Source organism: Homalodisca vitripennis, chromosome 4 (genome assembly GCF_021130785.1).
Source record: "Homalodisca vitripennis isolate AUS2020 chromosome 4, UT_GWSS_2.1, whole genome shotgun sequence".
In the NCBI taxonomy this organism is placed as follows: domain Eukaryota; kingdom Metazoa; phylum Arthropoda; class Insecta; order Hemiptera; family Cicadellidae; genus Homalodisca; species Homalodisca vitripennis.
Window position 1 is genome coordinate 31,983,967 of NC_060210.1, and position 21,813 is coordinate 32,005,779.

The window sequence follows — 21,813 nt, forward strand, 5'->3', positions numbered from 1 at the left end:
TACAATAGCACAGCTCGATATCATCTCAGTTAGAACAAGAACAGCTGATTGTGCTGTAAAATGTTTGCTTTCAGTGCTTGCATGAGTGCACCGACATTGTTGTACTACAGTGTCACCACTAGTTGCGTCTGGCTATTCGTCTACAAGTACAGCAATGACCCCGGGTCCAGCTGACATACAAAAAGTTGTCGGAGCTGTTACAGTTGTCGAATACCGTAGTCAACTAGTTGTACAACCATTTTTAATTGAGTAACCGGTCTTCCGCGGCTTCAACCGGTGATATAACGAGTTGCACTACTAGTTGTCCACGGCTAATGGCCCCAATTTGAACGCAACACCACAGTTTACCAGCAATACAACGGGTTGTAACACTAGTTCACGGCTAATAGCCCCAATTTGAACGCAACACCACAGTTTACCAGCGGTACAACGGGTTGTAACACTAGTTCACGGCTAATAGCCCCGATTTTAACGCAACACCACAGTTTACCAGCAATACAACGGGTTGTAACACTAGTTCACGGCTAATAGCCCCAATTTGAACGCAACACCACAGTTTACCAGCGGTACAACGGGTTGTAACACTAGTTCACGGCTAATAGCCCCGATTTTTATCGCAACACCACAGTTTACCAGCAATACAACGGGTTGTAACACTAGTTGTCACGGCTAATAGCCCCAATTTGAACGCAACACCACAGTTTACCAGCGGTACAACGGGTTGTAACACTAGTTCACGGCTAATAGCCCCAATTTTTAACGCAACATCACAGTTTACCAACGGTACAACGGGTTGTAACACTAGTTGTCCACGGCTAATGGCCCCAATTTGAACGCAACACCACAGTTTACCAGCAATACAACGGGTTGTAACACTAGTTCACGGCTAATAGCCCCGATTTGAACGCAACACCACAGTTTACCAGCAATACAACGGGTTGTAACACTAGTTCACGGCTAATAGCCCCGATTTTAACGCAACACCACCGTCAACCGATGGTACAACAGGTTGTAACACTAGTTCACGGCTAATAGCCCCGATTTGAACGCAACATCACAGTTTACCAGCGGTACAACGGGTTGTAACACTAGTTCACGGCTAATAGCCCCAATTTGAACGCAACACCACAGTTTACCAGCAATACAACGGGTTGTAACACTAGTTCACGGCTAATAGCCCCGATTTTAACGCAACATCACAGTTTACCAGCAATACAACGGGTTGTAACACTAGTTCACGGCTAATAGCCCCGATTTTAACGCAACACCACCGTCAACCGATGGTACAACAGGTTGTAACACTAGTTCACGGCTAATAGCCCCAATTTGAACGCAACACCACAGTTTACCAGCGGTACAACGGGTTGTAACACTAGTTGTCCACGGGCAATAGCCCCAATTTTAACACAACGCCACCGTCAACCAATGGTACAACAGGTTGTAATACTAGTTGTTACGGCTAATAGAGGTAGATTTATATTATATTATTTTTACCCTTTCATTTGACATTGTTATGGCAGAAAGCCCATCAAAAATATTTTAAAATTGAAAACTCATACTGAAAATACCAAACTAATATGTTTTCAAATAACAATTTACAGAAAAGTATTCAAAGTATTTTATATGTTTAATAGGACAAAGTACCAATAGTATTTACAATATTAATAGTTCAGGGATCGAGAACCAGTTTGCATTGTATAATCACATAAACTGGTTACTGTTAAATCTATAGAGGAATGTATTTTGAAATATCTCGTACATTCCACATAATCGATCGTCAGCGGCTAGTTTGGTTGAAGTTGAAATGGGAAGGTATCAAACGAGTTAAAATTTTTAAACGATAATTCTTTTTGAAATCGTATTTTTCTTACCTTCACACAAGTCCTGACAGAGGACATTCAATCTCTTTATCTAGTCTGATGGCAGCAATTATTATTTATGTGTCTCTCGGTCGATGTGTCAAACCAAGGAGAATTTTATCTGAAGAAAAAATAGTTTTAAATGTTTAATCCTCTTTATATCTTCACACTTCGACTTCCACTAAAAGTAGCGAGGATGATGACTAATTTCTCTTTCAGGAGACATTCTTTTTCTGAGTTCAAGAAAAATTAAATTGTGCGCTTATACCGTATTATCTAAATTGGCTCTCAGTTTCCTGGACCTTAGCAAAGACACTCCATGAAACGTATAACAGTATGTAATATTGGTATTTGGTTGTCGATATATGACAGATTATCGTTTTTGACTTGTACGAAAAATTGGAGAATACGTGACAAATGACCTAAAATTAATAACTTTTCAAAACTTCAAGCACAAGATCAAAAAATGACCAAGTACCATTACAATGATTTTAATAATAACTAGCCTAAACCCGCGGCTCCGCTCGCGTGGCAGTAGAGAGGGCTACATCAATCAAGCATCGAAAAGAAATACTAATTTTATTATACGTTTTTCCAATTAATTTATTGCTCTACTAATACATCGTAGCATATCATAAAATCTATTATAAAAGTTTTTTGTTTATTTTAATGCGTTTTGGTAAACAACGTTATTAGTTGTATTATTTGGAGCATAAATATAAAGGTTCTTCGGGTTTCCGAGGAAAATAACACTGTTCTTGGAAATTGTAAAAAAGATATCAAATCACGTTTATCAAAAATTTGACATTTGTGACACGTTGTAAATGTCAAAAAAATGTTTGTTTACATAGAAACGTCAAAAATATTTATGTTTACTTAGTTACTGTCAAAAATAACAACAATTTTTTGTCGCATTATATATGTTTACAAAGAACAGCTGATTAAAAATTTGAAAAGACTCTTTCACTTAATAACATATGTTTGCTGCAATGCATTTCTTACGGGTATTTCTGTAACCAGTGGGGGGCGAAATCCTGAATCGGGAAAGGGATAAAAAGTATCCTATAACCTTCTACAGATCAAGACGAACAAATTTAAAAAAAAATTAGGCGAATCCGTCCAGCCGTTTGTGAGTGATGCTGTTACACACGAACAGTTTCATTTTTATATATATATATATAGATTTCGTTATTCATCATGGCCCATTGTATGCTTAACAAATGACACTTGTAGTGTACTAAGGATTTACAAAATGGGAAAGGAGTTACAACTGAGCTTTTATAGAACACCAGTAAAGACATGATTTTGAAGTATGCGTCAAGTAGCTGGTTGGCAGTTGTTTAATTGCTACAGCATGGATTATTGTAATACGTTGCCTCTTAGATTATATGCTTGGCTCCCCTGTAAGAGACCTCAAGGGGGTTAGGCACTATATGACCTTCATAACTTGCTCTTGTGGTTACGCCATTCAGTATAGGATATCTCTTAAATTTCTCGTACAAAATTCATTATAGATTAAAGTTTTGGTCCAATTCAATTGAGTGTGTTGTAAAGAACGTGCGGAATATCTGGTGTCGGAAATCAGAAATGTATTATTTGTTGACACAGAAAGGTACAATATTTACATTGTCAGAGTAATATTGAACGGAAGCTAAAGACTAACATTGACAATGTAGAACATTAAAAACTTTTTAAAATCCAAACTTAACGCTATGTCTTAACAAATTTTACAGTATTTATCGACTGAGCTTTAGCGCAGCCTTTCAATCGTGGACTTGGACAATTTTATTTCTGTATGTCTGTATATCATCCACAGGATATCTCGAAAACGAACCGACAGTGAAATTTTCCAAGAAGCTTCTTCATTTATATGTGAGGAGTACTGTGTTCGGTGATGATTGATATCATTCCATGGGATATGGCTGAGCGTTTGCGAATATTTTTACATTGGTCTTATGGATAACCATGATGGAAACGAGAACATAGCTGAATAAATAAATTTGTACACAAATTGAGTACTATTGCGTGAGATTTTAACAAGTGGGACATATTCATGAGCAAACATAATTTTTTACAGGCTGGAATCATTGTTAAAACTTGGTAATAATATTTGGCTTAGCGCACTCTTACGTTGTATTAGTACTCTCCCTAACAACATAAGAATTTGGCTGAGCGTTATTGATGCCAATCACTTAGTAGGCTAACAAACTTTCTATTTTGTATGGCAGAGGATGTAAATATGTCTTATGTATGTCTGTATATCTGTCCGCAGCACATTTATAAAACAAAATAAACTAGATAAATTTGAAATTTGGTATGCAAACCTTAGCGTAGCCTGTAACGTGGCATGTGGAGTGGTGTACTCTTATCTGTATCTGTTTGTTTTATTTTTAAATATTATTTCAAACGTCTTGCATTACACTTATTGTTCATCTCGAAAACGAAATGACCTACGCACTTGAAATTTTACATAACGCTTCATTTTAATATGAGAAGCACTGAGTTCGATGATGATGCATATCACTCCATGGGTTGTGACTGAGTGTTAGGGAATATGTTTACATTGGTCTTATGGATAACCTTGATGGAAATGAAAAACTACAGAATAAATGCATTAGTAAACAAACTGAGTTCAATCATATGATATTCTATCCTGTGGACATTTTTATTCATAGAGTAAAACGAAAAATAATACATTGGAAAGTTAAAGTTAAAAGTCTGTGACAAGTTTTGATTTTAGCGCAATCTTGCGTTGTAGTAACTTCCCTGCCTCACCGGAACCTTCATTATTTAAACACTACTGTGAAACATAACTGAACGAACAAACTGTGAGTGTATCACGGTGCCAAGATATCCTGTGAAACATGTTATCAGTTTCATTTCTACGTAGTCAAGAAGAATGTGTTCTGGGATGATACACGTTCACCCATGGAATTTGGCTGAGCGTAATTTTTGTGACAATTTCTGTTCTGTATACCATCCATTTTCATGTGTGGTACGTCTGTCTACCTGCCCGCAGGACATCTCGAGAATTAAACGAGTTACAGATTTGAAATTTTACATGCAACATCAGCGAAACCTGTTACACATGTGGTGAAGCGTACCTTGTTAATGAATAAATACATCCATAAAATCTTTAAAATTAGAAACGTTTAAATTTTCTTGCAACCATTTGGATCTTACTGTTTTGTATGAACAAGAAATACGGTCTTAGTCTAAAATCTGTTTATAGGCTGTAGTGATTTTATTGGTTTAACTTATTAAATGATTGAAAACAACATTAACCCGTTATGATAGAATGAGTTGATATTGACGTCGTATAAAATATAATAAACCAATATTGGTACAACAAATTATTAAATGTAGATATTACAGAACTCTCCAGTACCTTATGAAATAATGACAACCAACGTTTAGTACATGAGTGAAGAAAGTTTGTTCCTTTATTGGCACTATTTATTCTTTATTAACGATGCGTTGCATTATGTACACACAGCCGATTCAATTGTGTTGCAGTATATGAGAAGGATTCTGATCGTGGTGATACATATAATATCGTGTTATTATTTATTAGTTGAACTTTGATGACAGTGACCTTTACAAATTCTTATAGGAAATGGGAACAACAGATTCTACTGAAGAATGGTTTTTAGTGAGTGGGAGTGAAGAAGGAAGGTCGCCCGCAATGCTTTGTTATTCAAACCACTCCTTAAATATACTGTACTGTCAATGTATTATAAGATATGTCATAGATAAGATCTTTAAAAACTGATGTGCACATGTTACTTAAGTGTATTCACGAAATAGCAACTTTAATAACCTGATCAGCTTTATATTTATATAACCATTACTAGTTTAGCAAATAATTGTATTGCAGAAACACTAGTACTCAAAAAGTAAATATTTATGCTAGAAGTATGTTATAGAATACCAGATATGTTTACCCAAACGTTAAGTTTTCCCATTTAAAATACTGATTATGTTAATTTGCAGTTGTTACTTTTTATTAAAGTACAAGTAAATCAAATAGCAATCATTTTATTAGTTTAACAAATACAAATTTCATATAAATTTTACAATTTAAAAGTTGTTTTTAATGTATTGTTGTATTATATTCAGGTTATGCGATAATTTTCAAAACAATTAAAACCATAATTAATTTGGCCTACAATACAAAAATACTAAGTCATAAGACGTAAACTGGCTACTTGTTTTGTTTTAGTGAAAATGCAAGGCACTAAAATCATTTGTATATACGATGTATATTTCGTATATTTATGTATAAAAATAAACAATATATGTAAAAATTCTTTGTAAAAGAGAAAACAAAGGATTGTTTAATTCATCTTATTATTAATTCGTATGTCAGAATTCAAGTTCTCTAAAATATGATTGAGACTAAGATGACCAGAGTTAACGTATCAATGATATTTTTACAAATTTAAAAAATAATCCTAGTTTGCCAACAGTGCAATATCAATGAAACATCGTAAACTGCAAGAATTTAAAAACTGTTTTTTATCACTTTAATTATAATGATTGAGAAACGTTGGTAGTAAAATCGCAATTTTCCCAAGTATTAGTAATTTTTTAGCTATAGTATGTTTTACATACGGTCCCTAAATCACTTTAGTGAGATAAATAAACCGATATACAGCCCGAGCTTAAGGTCATAATAACAACCCGCTGTTTTATCACCTCAAAACATCGCATATAATCTGTAAACAAACTAACCTGCATGTCTCGTTTGACAATGAACCCTTTGTGTTCCCTGTCCCCCAGTTTGAAGAGTTGCACGGCAATGTCCTCCATACCGCCTTGTGTCAGCGCACAGACTAACATTCACAGACCGAACGGTGTTCGCTACGCTCACGTTCAACAGGTACTGTACGCCAGTCAGCTGGTCGGGTTCGCTACTACCTGACGGCTATAGTGGCATCACAGCACTGACCTCGACAAACAGACAGTACAAGATGTACAGGTTGTTTTATCATTGTTAAAACGTCTCACGGACAAATGACTCTCACAGATCACGTGCAATTTTTAATTAGGAAATTACTTTACGATCATTTACACTAACACATAACAGAGAATGTTATTTACCGAGCAAATAAATGTGTGATTGCTTGCATTGTTTAAAACTAGAGACACATTGTTCGCGCTCTTATTTTTAAATACGAGGTATTTAGCCCTGGAATTTCTTCTTGAGAATGATCGCGACAGCAGCGTAACCAGTTTGTATTATCACGGACACGTAGGTGCATAGTGTGTATGTCATAAATACATTTTTCCAAAGATGAAAGTTCAACATTTTGTTTCTTCGAGAATGTTGCAATATTTTTACCATATCATTGATCTTGCTTTACTGGCAATAAACATGTAACGGTTATTAAATTCTGACCATTTTAAGTCCTTTATTAAGACTAGTTGTAGTATAAAAGATGATTTGACTACGTCTTTAGGATTAGACCTATTACTTTTCTGTTCTATAATATTGTTTACATGATTTCTTATAAAAATTTAATAATATGCATAGTTTCAAATAAATGTTTATCCACTTTGAAGAAAATGTGTGACTGTAAGAACATGGCAGTGACATTCTTCAATGGATAAACAACATGCTTTCTAATACTGGTATTGCAAGAGTACAGGAGACCACGCGTTTTTGAGATTTACCAAACTGAGGATTCATTTTGAAGGATAACCACTAAATCAATCTTTGTTGTTAGTTGTGAAGTCAACATTCCTAAATCAAGTGTACATCAGTTTGCGGAAGTAACTTAAATATTTTTCTTTTATATTACAACTTATACAGTAGCTAATATTTAATTACCGGTATAAATCTTGCCGCCTGGTACTTGTAACAGACATTTTCCCCACAGAGATAAAGCTATATTTTTGTCACGCATGGCCACCTTGTTTTTCTGACATCATGCTTTGTGATATTTTTCTTGTGAAAAATTCATAATTTTTTCAGAACGCATAACCATTAAAAAATATTATACCTGTAGAGGCTTCCTTAAAATGGGAGGAGTGCATGGAATATAGCAGATAGGGGTAATGTACCAAAATAAGGTCCTGCAAAGGTTAAGTTTTTATCTCAGCCACCCCTGCTACCACTCAAGGAGCTGGTAAAAATTGGACTTCTGTCTGTATGTTCACACAATATCTCGAGAAGGACTATAGAGCTATAGACTATTTTTTTTATATAAACATCAATGCCATAGATGGTGTATTTACCTTGGTGGGATTTAGCTGAGCGTTAGCGAAGGTTAACTCTCCATATATCTAAAGCAACTTTAGATTTTGCATGAAACTACCAGAGCCTGTTATGTAACAAGTGGTGACTTCTATCCAGTATATAGCTAGTTTATATAAGACAATACAAAGTTCACTAAATTCGTATTCCATAATTAAATTAAGCAGCAATAGTTGAAAAAATTATTGTATTTTTTAAGTTAGAAGTGAGAGCCTTTCGTTAGGAATACAATGAGTACCTTTTTACACTCAAAAGCTAATTTTTCTTTTCTACAATAGCTAGCAAAAGAATAAAAAATTGTATTTAAATACAATTTATTCTCTTTTCAAACGTTTTCACAAACTTCTCTGATGAACAAATTAAATGTTTGGCAGCCAGCAATTATTTCATGCCAAGTTTGGAAAACTAATCATTAAGACCAAACTAAAATATAATTTCAAATTTATTCAGTGATAAAAAATGGAATTATATTTTCATGGTTACACAAGTCACATTTTAAGGCTATCTAAAGAAGGTATTAATGAAGTGCATGAACACTGAAAGTTTTGCATGTGTTGTGATGATTGATAGCCAGAATATTATTTATGGTAAGTTTATGGTTATCCCACCGAGACAGCATACTGCACCCACCGATGGTCACTTTCTGTTGTTTAGTCATAATTCTATCAATAATTTAAAGTGGTAAGTTTTTAAAATTGTTGGATTCAGTTGATTAAATAAGCATTTCTAATGCATGTATTTTCTGTTTTCAGTATAAGATATTTAAATAGATATCGATTCCGTACATTAAGGTAGTGCAATCGATTTTGGGTTAAGTAATTTTTTTAAAATATGATAGTACAATCCTTCAAGATTTTAAATACTTAAAATATATAAACGGTTTAGGAATAGATATTCTTGTCGGTTTGATAAAAAAACTAGAATTCACTGAGGGGATCTACCATTTTGAAACGTCAAACTAAATATGCATATTTTGTTTAGACAGTCAATTTGTACAATACTGTAGGATGACTATGTAGTTTTGCATGGTACTCGCAACACTTCCAAATATTTAAAATTTCTTATCGTCTTGGAACCTTAAAAACATACATTTGTTTGTAAAAACGTAAAAGTGTTTTAGTTACAATCAACCAGAAATTATGTTTGTTAACATATTTACTTATAACGATCAAATATATACTTTGAATATTTCCAAAGAAATGTTATATTTGTTTTTTTCATTGTAAAAATAACAAATAAGACTTAGAATTCTCAGGTCATTCACGTTTTATTCTGTTGTTTTTCAGATAACGGCGGTAAAAACCTTTGAATAATATATAGTATCATAACGGGAATAACAGTGAACACATCATTGGCAATATCTACAGCCAATTCAACTAAAGGTATACAATGTTAGGGTACATTCTTTGGCTAGTCTCAACCAATAGAAAGTTTCGGGGTGGCGGCCATTTGCAATTGTACTAAATTTCAGTCTAGAATATTTTACAACATAAATTGATTGAGACAATATTTTTAAGCAATTAAAAGCTACTGTAATTTTTTTCATTTTTTCTATAAATGCGGCTGTTCAAAGTTTTAGAAGTATAGAAGAAAATTCAATTTTTATAAGTATTTTGAGATAAGAGCTCATGCAAAATCTACCTTTCTTCCAACTAAGCCAGAAGGGAAATTTGACCTCTTGGCGTAATTTCAAAAATTGTATTATGGCTGTTGTTAGAACAATTATCAATATATTGGATTAATTGGGTAAAATAATTCATATATATTACGTTATCATCTTAAAACATACAAAGATTAAAATAAGCATATAAATTGTTTGTTCCAAATTGATTATTGACTATAGTCGATAAAGGATAACAGGATTTCGATGTTTTGAACTAGTCATTTGTCTAGACACTAATTAATCTTAATGTTTTATAGAATGCAAGTTCATAAAATTGCATCATGTTGTGATTTTGTTCAATGTAGATAGTAACCAATTTGAAACTTTCTATTTGTTGTGATACTTATTGGTAGAGAACTTATCCTGGTAATGTATTGTAACTTATCTATGTGTTTTGTTTTAGTACAAATTTTAGTTTGAAATGGCTAGAAATTGACATTTCACCACTACTTCCGCAATATTACTGTATATTATTCAACACTGCACCGTTTTAATTCCATTATTTACCAATACAGACACAATATTACTGTTTTTAAATCACAAATATTACATACTAATTGACAAGTTTTAGTACACTTTTCGACAACTCTTACGCTTTAAAAGTGACGGCCATTCACAATTTGGGAAAAGATTGGTTATATACAAGTTTTTATCCAAGTTTTATTATTAAATTTCTAAAAATTAATTTTAGCAACAATTTGCTATCTTACATTGTTTGCCAAACATGAAGGTTTTATTTACAAATGTTACATTTGTACGTTCAACCTCATAAAATTAATATACAACAAGAAAAATATACACATTATAATTAAATTAATTATATTTATTGGTATATAAATAAACTTCAGAATTTTATGAAGACAGCAGTACCAATTACTTGATGTATTGAGTATAAAAATATTTGTTATGAATTTATAAAACATGGAATAGTATCCTGCTACATTAGAAACTGCCAGATCTAGGGATCATGGTTCAGGAGGATTGAGAGATTAACAGGTGGGGCTGATAACTAATCCCCCTACTTGGAGAGGAAGGGAATGGACCAGTGGGCTGTATTATCTCAGGAGTGATATAAACAGGAAACATATTGCTCATGGGATATAGCAGTCAGAGTTTGCGATACTGAGTACAACCTTAACCCATGGACTGGTAACTAAACTACCTCTATTGGCAGGCCACATGATTTTGCAAATAAAAAATATAAGAAATACTATAAGTTATTTGATTACGCATTGTTAGATATATTTTGTTTTATAAATCTGTTTTGTTTTAGGGGGTGGGACCATACCTACAGAAGTAGTATATTTGTACTAAATCAAAATTCCCAATACATTTCTCTAGTTTCAGAAAATATATCTAGATGGACTTATTTCATAAATTTTTATTTTTATATCGATAAAACTTGTAACAGAGCGTTTTTATATGAAAATTGATATTATCCTGGTAACATACTATTACAACAATAATAGTTTTTCCTTACGTGAACAGTATTACATCACATCAAGAGTTAGGAATAACATATAATTTATCAATTACAAGTACAAAATTATGTAGCAAAACTCATCATATTTATGAATCCAGAAAGAATCAATTTTCTTACATGTAAAACTTTATATCTTCAATGTTAAAATTTTCTTCACATTTAAAAAAATAAAATTTTATTTTTCCCTAAACACATTCTGAATTGTTAACACATAACCCTAATTGCTATAGAAATTTATTCACAAAAACGTACCAATGATAAATCTATAAGCCTCGGTTGGGGCACAGATCTTACACTAGACCTAATCATATTCACTGCTGTTGTCATGCTCTACTGTTTCACTTTTGAACTACTCTCTTATATCACTAGATCGATCTAAATAATTCCTATCCATTTCAATGCAAATAATATTGGTGAAATTCAATATATCAAATAAAAACTTGATAAAATACAAATTTGACACTCCTAAGCCAGACCTACATATATTACAAAATTTAGGTTAATTTGGAAACAATACATTAATTATTTGTTTTAATACATCACTCCCGTGAAAGAGAAACACTTTTTAAAACATGTTTATACCTCTTGACTACATAACTTTAAATAATATAACATACTTGCAATAAGAAATGTGAAAAAAACAAACCAGTATGTAAACAGCAAGAATGAAAATGAAATACAATGTTCTTCATCTCTCCAACTTGTATCAAAGATCGAAAAGTACCAAACTTCATTCTAATTGTTACACAGATTTGTCCGCTATCGAATGCTACTATCATTTTTGTCAAAAAGCATTACAATTACTTTATAAAGTGGCTTTTTCGTGGGAAATTTTTACCATCACTGCAGCAACAGTCACCAGTTGTTAAGAGTGATAGATCATTATCAGTACCTCCGTTAATATATAAACCGTCAAGAGACAAAGCACAGACTTGTAGCCTAACACTGCTGAGTGAGAATAGACTTGGGTCTAAACAAAACGTTAGTTCGGACAGTGGCCACAGGTACACACTGAGTATTCCTGAAAAGTGACCGTCAATCAGGGCAATTTGTACCTTAGAGGAGTTTTTTTCACTTGCAGATTGATGACTTCTTCTCATTGCCAACTAATTATATTCCTTATATTGCCACTAAATTTTGCTGAAAGGTCATACCAATATGGCCGAACTTGCTTCAAGTCCCATGTATGTTTTGGCTGATGACTAATCAATCTTATTCTATCCTGCCAGCATTGGCTTGCCTGTTTGAGCTATGATGTTTCCCAATCCAACTCCAGAGCTACAATGTTACTTAATCCTTGTTTTACCCATTAACTCTAGGTAAACGTATACCTCTCAATTACTATTATTTTTTGTCAAGAGAGGTAGTAAACATAAAATTAAAAGACAAACATTTGTATAAATACCTCTTAATGGGATGTTTCTTCACAACACTCAGCTGATTATGTTGATGTGGTCCTTGAGCTAGACGTCTTTTACTCCACACCACCCATCCATATAAGCACAATTTATTACTAATTAGTGGCATAAACCACTAGCTAGAGTCAGTGACGTAGCTATCTTGGGTAGCACCTGGTGCGGAAGTTGGTGGTGTCACCCCATTGAAAGTAAAAAGTCCAAGTATGTGACGGGGAATCCCTGAATTGCACACTGAGCTGAGTTAGTGATAGTGGAGGAATCCCCGAAAAAGAAATTTTTGTGCTAGCGATTTATTTTTGTTTGTTTGTATATTGTTCTTAAAGTTGTGAGACCGGGTGAGTGTCACCCCAAAAAAGGTGACACCCGGTGCGGCCCGCCACCGCCCCCCCTTTGCTACACCATTGGTTAGAGTTGACTATATATACATGTAAACATTGAAAACAATATGTGTTAATCATGATATGATAATTCATTCTACTGTTGAAGGTGTAGTTGTATATGTTAATGCAAATTTTAGTTCTTGCAATGATCTTTTAATAATGGTTCTTGTCTCGATTTGATTATTACTTTATGAATTATGTCTTAATATTAATGTATGGATAAATTATGTAGTCTACAAAATCCGATTAATTTATATTAGGTATTTATTTATAATTAGTGTATAAAATAGAACCCTTGGAAAACATGTATTATATTGTTAATATATGTGTTTTGAAACTAAGCAATCTTCAGTGTACAATTAATAGCCTCTCTATTAATAGGTTATCAATTTCACACTGAAGATGGTGTAATGAGGAATCAAATGTCTTTACAGTATAATAAATGTTTTCCAAAGGTTTTATTTTTCTTTTTATACTAATTATAAAGATAACCCTATATTGTGGAATTAATAATAGAATTACTTATTTATGTATTGTGATATTTGAAAAATGATGAGCATCTAGCATGGACTATTACTATTTGTGATAGTAGTTAAATTTCAGACAATTGCTATCGTTATAATTTATTAAAATGTAAAACACTACATTTGGAGGATTAATATCCACCCTTTTCTTATTAATATAAAGTAAACAGTGTGGCAATAGACTGCCACTCAAAGATGTACATGATACCTAGTAGACCAATGTCATGAAGCCAACACTGGAGGGAATTAACTCAAGCAATGGCACTGCATTGGAGCTAAGAACCCAAGCAAACACATCACCCCTGAACTGACAAAGGTAAAATAATAAGATAGATGGTGGAACAATGTTAGTGACCTTACGAGAACAAAGGCTTAAATTCAGACAGTTCTGTGTTCCTTGTGAATTCATAAATGAGATATCAGAAGATCCTCCGTTGATTTAGGTCACGGGATGGTTCAGTAGGGTGATAAAAGATCTGGCTAAAATAAATTAACTCTGTTAAAAAGAATGTTTAATTTACACATCATAATTGTAGCAAAGATGAAAATAAAACAAAAACAGTCTACATAACCAAGTAACTATGTAAGGTTGAAAAAGTCCTGTATACTGTCACATTCATACATTGGGCATTCCTGGCTTCCAGTCAGCAGGACATCCTGTCTCTGTCTCGTCCACATGTTGTAGTGCCTGGGTTATCCTCAGCAACTCGTCAATACTGCGCCCGACACCAAGGTCATTCATTTGCATGTGCCGCAACACCCCTCTTCTGTCGATTATAAAATGTGCTCTGAAACACATCAAACTTGAGATTAGATTTAAAACTTTAGCAATTAAAAAAAAGGTGAAACTACACCAAACCATGTGTTGCGTAACAAATTTAAAAAGGGAAGTTGAATGCAACATTTTAAATCTCTGATATCTTGCCACCGGATACATTAATATGTTTTTCATTATGTTTGGTTTTGTACCAATAATAAAAGTTCCGGTGAGCTAGGGAGTGTGCTACAATTCAAGAGTGTGTGCTGAAATCAAACCTTATTACCACTTTTAACATTAACTTTCCACTCTTTTTCTAGTTTATGAATACAAATTTTACATGTTCAAATCACATATGATTGATTATACACAGTTTGTTTACAAATTTATTCACTAATATGATACAAATCCCATGTAGTGACATGCACCATCACTGAACATAGTGTTGCTCATATAGAAATGAAGCTACATGCAAAATTTCAAGTTAGTAGATTGTTTCGTTTTCAAAATCTCGTGTAGACAAACAGAAATGAAATTTTTTCAGAATCTCGAGTGATAAACTGAAGCTGGGCCAATTAAATAATACATAACTGGGAAGTCTACTATGCTATTGTTTATAGACACTAATGCTTGATATCAGAAAGATCTCTGTTACAAAGTATGCTTGCTTGTTTTCTGTGAAAAGTTTGAACTGAACTTTTGGTATCTAAATAAAGATGCTTTACTTGTTATATTCTGCACCCTACCTTACTGCTTTCTTGCCATGCTTCTCTGCATTTATAACAGGTTTTACTTACCAATAATATTTCGTGTTATAAACATAGTGTGAACCACTACAGTGGTTTATAGCACTCAAAAAATGTAAATTTATGTTGGACTACATGATTTGAAGAGAGAAGAAAACACTATCATCTACCTTGTAGTTGTGGCAGATAAGAACCTTACCGGTCATCCTCTTGGAAATAATAAACCACCCGTGGGACATTTTCTTACGGCAGAAATCGATAGAATTCTACTTGTTTTTTACGTTTCTGGACAAAACATAAACAAATCATCTCAGTTCAGTTGACTATAGATTTTGTTTGTTACGTGTCTAATATGTTTCGCGTTAAGTGTCTGCAGGAAAACTATTTTTGAGAATTAGTAATAAACGTTAAACATACAACACTAAAAATGCAGAATAGAAAATATTTTACAGCACCTAGATAAATGTGAATCAATGCAAAGAATTTGTAGGGAGTTCAATGTGGGTAAAATTACTGTTAATGACTGGCGTCGTAACAAACAAACTATTGAGGCTTTTTGTACGACACGGTTTTGGACAAGGAAATATATAGCTCTGATGTTTAAACCAAAATGTATTGATATTTCCCTGTTTGCAAGTTATTCCCACATTTAACAGTTGTTGAACAGCAATAAATGTTTTGAAAGCAATAAAATAGCCTCTTCCATATTCTGCGGTTGTCTGCGGTCCTGTTTCTTATGAGTCTGAGCCACAATATATTTAATCCATCTGACTGTGCGATATTGTTTGTCAAGTCCTTCGATACTCCATTGCATCGGTTTCTTTCGTATAGTATTGACATTGTGTCTGAATTAACTGTTCTGAGTAGATTTTGACATTAGTCACTAGCTTTCTGATATAATAACTATGCACTACTCTACCATTAGCTATTGCTCAATGTACTTTTTCTTCCCACTTGGAATACAGAATATTTAACAGTCATGGTTAATTAGGAACAAGAAATTTAAAAAAAGAATACATTTATGATCAAATAACCCTTTTATTAGTTACAACTGAATTTGGGTAGAAGTTTAATCTCCTACACTGGCTGGGACGATAGTCGAAGAGAGAGCTAAGCTCTTAATCTCCAACTGAATACCTGAGTAACGCAGTGACAGCTGAAATCTGTTGTCTATTTGTGTCCGAAGAGACAAAACCAGCATCAGAACAGTTTCACTAGGTGGAGTATCTATTCCTTTGTTCAACACAATGTTTTCCACGGGAGTCGAAATGCAGAGCACAGTGGTGGTACCCATTATGCTTTAACCGCCAAAATGAGTGGTAGGTGGCATAGTTTTTGAAGGGAGCAATCTGTTGTAACTCAGATTATGGACAAAGGTCTCTCTAGTGAGCAAGACCATACTGACAGACAAGACCATAGTGACAGACAAGACCATAGGTTGGCAGCTAAGGCATATTGAGCACCACCACTGAACTATGCACTTCGGTTCCTTTGGAAAACCTTGTGATAAGAAAAAGAGTAAATACTTCACCTAGTGAATCTGTTTCACTAAAATAATTTCAGAAAATAAATGAGAGACTACAATGAAATTCTGGCTAATGGTAAAACATATTTGAGAAATTTGTTTTCTGAAACTGTTGAATGAAAAGAGTCTCTACATTTCTTTTCTTATACAAATTTAATGAATGTAAATAAAAGTCGATTGATAGGTATTTGGTCTTCTGATTATATATTAGTTTGGTTATTTAAACACATTATGTGACGGAAGTGGCTAATACAAAATAACTGAATCGTAAAAAGGGCTTTGAGGTGTAGTGGTAGTGCACTCACCTGGCTAGTGAGAGATCCGGGTTCGAGCCCCAGCGGAGCAAGTACCTTTTTATGATTCAACATTTATATATTATCCATGTTATTATTAAAAGCCAGCAAATTTCTAAATCTTGTATTATCAATCAATTATCAATTCAGACTAAAAAAGAAAAATATCCCGGTGGATTATGCATCTACGAGGACTGAGGATTTTTTAGCTTACTAAAAAGCCTAGGAAAAAGAGGAGATCTATGAGATTTGCTACCTGGGTGCTTCAAGACACTGTACAAAGAGCTCATCCATTCTATAATAAACCTTAATTCGTTTCGAATTTCTTTTTCCAATTATTAAAAAAAAGTACGATCATACAATTTTTATTTCCTACAGCCCAAACAACGAACCCTATCTGAGATTACTTATTCACTCAACTGAAATTTAACATAATCACATTTACTTTATCATACTAAAAAAGCAAACAATTACATATTTAAAAAAACCAAAGTTGTAAAAAATTACTGTTTGTTACAAAGTTTTTACATATTTTATTTCACACATAAACATTACAAGTTACGTACAACCAATTAATCCCTATATGATTACCTGAGTGTGTGTCCCAGATCTGGTAGCAAGACGCCGTAGTCACGTGCGATACTGTGAGTAGGGTCTGCTAGTAGGGGTATCTTGGGGTTACCCAAACCTCCCTCGGCTCGTGGAGTTCGAGCCCATGCCAGATGTGTCAGATGACTATCTACCGAGCATGCTACTATCTCTGTCTGGAGAGCACGGAATTCCAGCACTCGGTCGCTCAGAGCCATCAGTTCCGTCGGGCACACTGCTGAGCTGCGAACATATGGTTTATACTGTGCATTAAAAGGCTTAAATATGTCTGAGTAATTCTTCAATAACAATTCAAAATAATGAGTGCTTCCTATTTTAGTAATGTTTTTAAGTGTTATACTTAGAACTTAGGAACAACCATGCCAATCAGTAATGAAGGAAATTTTATAATATTATACACACTTAGCATACTAAAGGTCATTCCACACTGCACGTGGTAGCATTGCTGGATGTAGGTTATGCTAGCCACCTGCCATACCACACAGCCGCAATAATATAGTGCTAACGTTTTTACGGTTAGTGATCACTTTGTGGCTTCTTATCAATTTATAAAAAGAATGAAGAAGTAGTAAAGAAAATAACTTTTTTGAAGCGAGCATAATAAATGCTTATTTGCTTTACAAGAGAACTAACACAACATGCCACTGAGTCATAGAGTTTTCAAAATGACTTTGGTGAAAGCTCTTGCTTGCTGACCAAAAGCAAGAAAATGAGGACAACCATTAATTAAATAAAATAAAATTATGCTTACTCAAAATAATATAATATTTGCAATACTCAGTAATATACAGTAGAGTCTAGAATATCCACCTAAATCGGCCGTGGCAAGGTCGGATAACACGGAAAATGATTAAAATTGAATTGTGTAATTTATAATTGAACGATGAAATTGTGTAAAGGCCCCCATACACGATCCGACCAATCTGCATAGACGTCTGCAGACGCGACCGATTCCAGGTCTGTTATCAAACATTGTTTGTCGTTTTCTAGCCGCCAAATCTTGCAGTCTCCTCAAAAGTAAAACCTCAATAGACAATCTTTCCCCCAGCTGCTCTGAATACTTTAACGCCATTTTTAAAGCTTTGTGTCCTTTGCTGTGTGAAACTTCCTTGGCACTTTCCTCCAACACCATATCGTCTTCTCCTCCTTTTCTGTTTGCAAATGTTCACTATATCTTCATCTGTCACTTCATATTGGGCAATCCACTCATTCATGTCCTCTTCTACTGTGTTTGTCCAACCCGGCACTTGTTGTAACAATGGAAGTAGGCTAGTGTTGTCCAGTTCGGTCTTCTTCTGTACGTTTCACAAGGAGAATCTTCATTTTCTTGGAGCAAAACTTTCCAAGATTTAGCAATGGTGTTTGCTCCAACACTTTCCCTTGATTGGGCCATATATAAGCCACGTTTTTCAAATTAAGATGACGCAATTTGTTCACTAAGTCTTCTCCTTGGTCCATAATGTCAATTAAATAAGAAAGCAGGTTTTTTCGATAATTCCTCTTCATAACCCCTTAGGTTCCCTGATCCATAGGCTGACATAAGGAATTCATATTTGGAGGCAAAAACATGGCCTTTATTTCCTTATCTTTAAGTTGGTCCTTGTCAGGATGGCATGCATTGTCAAGCAGCAATATTGGATTCTGTGACAAATTTTTGGATTTAAAAAACTGTTTAGTTTGTTGTGGCACAAATTCTTTAAGAATTTCTGAGCTCATCCAAGCATTTTTATGATAGTAATATTTCAATGGTAAAGCATTTTTGGAAATATTATTAAACGCTCATATTTGCCGTGGCATTACTGCAATGCAAGAATTGCCATTCTTTCTTTGCTACGTTTGTAATCTGGCACTAACGCTTCGGTCTTTGAAACTAGTATTTTTGCAGGTTAACAATTCGTAATTGAAACCAGTATCATCACAGTTGAATATTTGATCACTTGATAGGCTTTCATTGTCCAATAGCGTATGGAGTTTGTCCCTAAATGATTGAACAGCTTCACTGTTTTCTGAAAGCTTCTTGCCACAGATATTAAGCTGCCAAATAATCTTTTCCTCCATCTATCGATCCAACCTTCACTAGCTGTAAAATCAAGTTGAGTAACTGCAAGCACAAAGCTTCACTTACTTTTTCGTACTCACATTTTTTCATATTCTTCCGATTTTCCAAAGAAGTTGTTATGACTCGCTGAGAACACCAATTTTCAATTTTATTACGATACCTTTAGCACCACTTATAATAAAGTTTCACCTTTGTCTAATCTCTTTAACCCATTGCGGATCAACGACGTGAGGGTGACGCGGAGCGAGGCGTGGACCAAAAGCACAATGACGTGACCCTCACGCGGATGACGTGGTACGGATGACTCATTTGTTTTGAACGCTTATCGCTGTTATAATTCTCGGAGATTATTTATAGTCCGTTTTCCTGGACTGGCTTCCTATCTTATCTCTGGTACCTGTCCACAAATACTGCCCTCGTTATCGGTCAATAACGTTTTTATTTGTGACAAATTGTTGTTTGTCTGAGTCGTACAGTCGTGGCGTTCGATTTTCCTTTGCCTCGTGTGCGTGTACGTAAATAAAATGGGTGATAATTTACGATCATCTGAATTAGATAGACTATTATTAGAAAGTGGAAGTGATGAAAGTGATATCGATAGTGTTATTGAGGATGGAGACGATTCTATCACGCGTATAATTGTTTCCGTGACTATCACACCAAAATCCACTACTAAGACAAAGACAGTCTCAATATTTTGTAAATATTAGATTAGTTGTTTCTTGAATTGACAGTTTTATTAGAACATTTTTTTATTGTGTAAAAACGTTTGATCCGTCCTATATCAAACAGCTACAACACGCAAAAAACGTAAGTAAAAATGTTATGTACCTGTATTTTTACATTTTTTCTAGTATAATATACTTGTCTAATATGATCTGTATAATGTTTATATAACATAAATAACAACATAAACAAACAAAACATGTATAATTATATACGCTGGCCTAATTAGCGAGCGCGCTAAGCAGGCAGGTAGGCGTGCAAACACTGCGGGTGCTGCGTTGTAATACGGATTAATTCGTACTCTAAGGCCCGCGCAGTTGCGCCGTTTTCACGATCTGCAATGGGTTAAGGTTTTCAGTTTTTTGTTTCATTGACACAACCACCCTTTTACGTTTTAAAGCCATCGCCACAACTTTTAAACACAACAAAATCAAAACACAACCAACAGTCTAACAAAACGGCAGAAACGAAACAAGGAAACAATGCAAAGAACAAGACGACCTCTCAGCCAAAGAGCTACGTAAGCACTGAGGACTACAGCGTGCCAAGACAAAGAAACAGTGAGGTTACCAAACCTGTCGCTTGAATATAATGCGTAAAGTCCTACCATCACAAAACCTGATGATTCACGCTTTATGTTCATACAAGAAGGAGCTACCTCGCGCGGGAATCTGCTGCATATAGTCAGGTGTGACAAAAGGGGCTGCCTTACACGACATATTGCATAAAATCATGTTAGATGATATATTGCCCTAGAAGATTGAATAATTCGGAAGATCTGATAACTGAGTCTCTACTGTAATGCATAAAACAGTCATCTTATATGTAGAGTATATTGCATAGACAATTGCTGCATTATGGCATTTTTTAATGAACCACCACATGAACGTTTGTATGTCAATTTACATTGTATACTGATCAAGAGAAAAGAATCAAGTAAATGATTGGTGGGCCATAAGAAGATAGGATTAAGAAAGAAAATCCACTTCTGCAAAACACACATTGCAGTTCTGCGCTACACCTGGATACATGCTTTGAAATGTATCACACATCTCCCACATACTACTTGGGTTATAATTACACGATAAGATGATAAAACAAGCACGAGTACTATCCAAACCAGTGTAGGAGATAAACTCTACTACTAAAACTTTCCTGGCTAAGCCGATCTGATAGACTTACAACTAACCAGTCTAATTAATTAGTAGTTTATATAATTTTTCAGCTTTAATAAATTGTACCATAAATTTGAATTTAGATAAAATTAACAGTTTTGTAAATAGTAATTTCTAGATTTTTATCAATAAATATGCACATTTGAACTAAACTAAAATACCCTGTGTATATTTTTAAATTTAAGCTGCGAATAAAAGAAAAATATTATTCCTTTATTCTACTTCTAATTTTTGTACGAGTAATGTGTTTTTATATGTATGGCTCAAAAAACTTCAGTGTCAGGATTTCAGCTAAATAAAGAACTATAGCGTTATGCTCGAACGCAACCGTTTTCAT

The 21,813-nt window shown here is 34.2% G+C and overlaps 2 protein-coding genes across 6 annotated transcripts in view; both read right to left on the reverse strand.

Moving 5' to 3' along the window:
- LOC124359116 (EF-hand calcium-binding domain-containing protein 4A-like) overlaps positions 1–6,803 on the reverse strand; it is a 55,978-nt gene extending 49,175 nt beyond the window's left edge. The window contains exon 1 of one of the 3 annotated variants that reach the window (XM_046811574.1): positions 6,594–6,803. In XM_046811574.1, the coding sequence (XP_046667530.1) occupies positions 6,594–6,701 (108 nt within the window). In that variant the 5' untranslated portion in view covers positions 6,702–6,803. The remainder of the gene's footprint in view (positions 1–6,593) is intronic. The other 2 variants (XM_046811573.1, XM_046811575.1) reach the window with 2 other exon arrangements.
- A 7,273-nt stretch (positions 6,804–14,076) lies between these two features.
- Positions 14,077–21,813, reverse strand: part of LOC124359117 (2-Cys peroxiredoxin BAS1-like, chloroplastic) — a 30,484-nt gene continuing 22,747 nt past the window's right edge. For all 3 annotated transcript variants that reach the window (XM_046811578.1, XM_046811577.1, XM_046811576.1), the window contains exons 5-6: positions 17,499–17,738; positions 14,077–14,374 (exon numbers count right to left, since the gene is read on the reverse strand). In XM_046811578.1, coding sequence (XP_046667534.1) covers positions 14,203–14,374; positions 17,499–17,738 — 412 coding nt within the window. In that variant the 3' untranslated portion in view covers positions 14,077–14,202. The remainder of the gene's footprint in view (positions 14,375–17,498; positions 17,739–21,813) is intronic.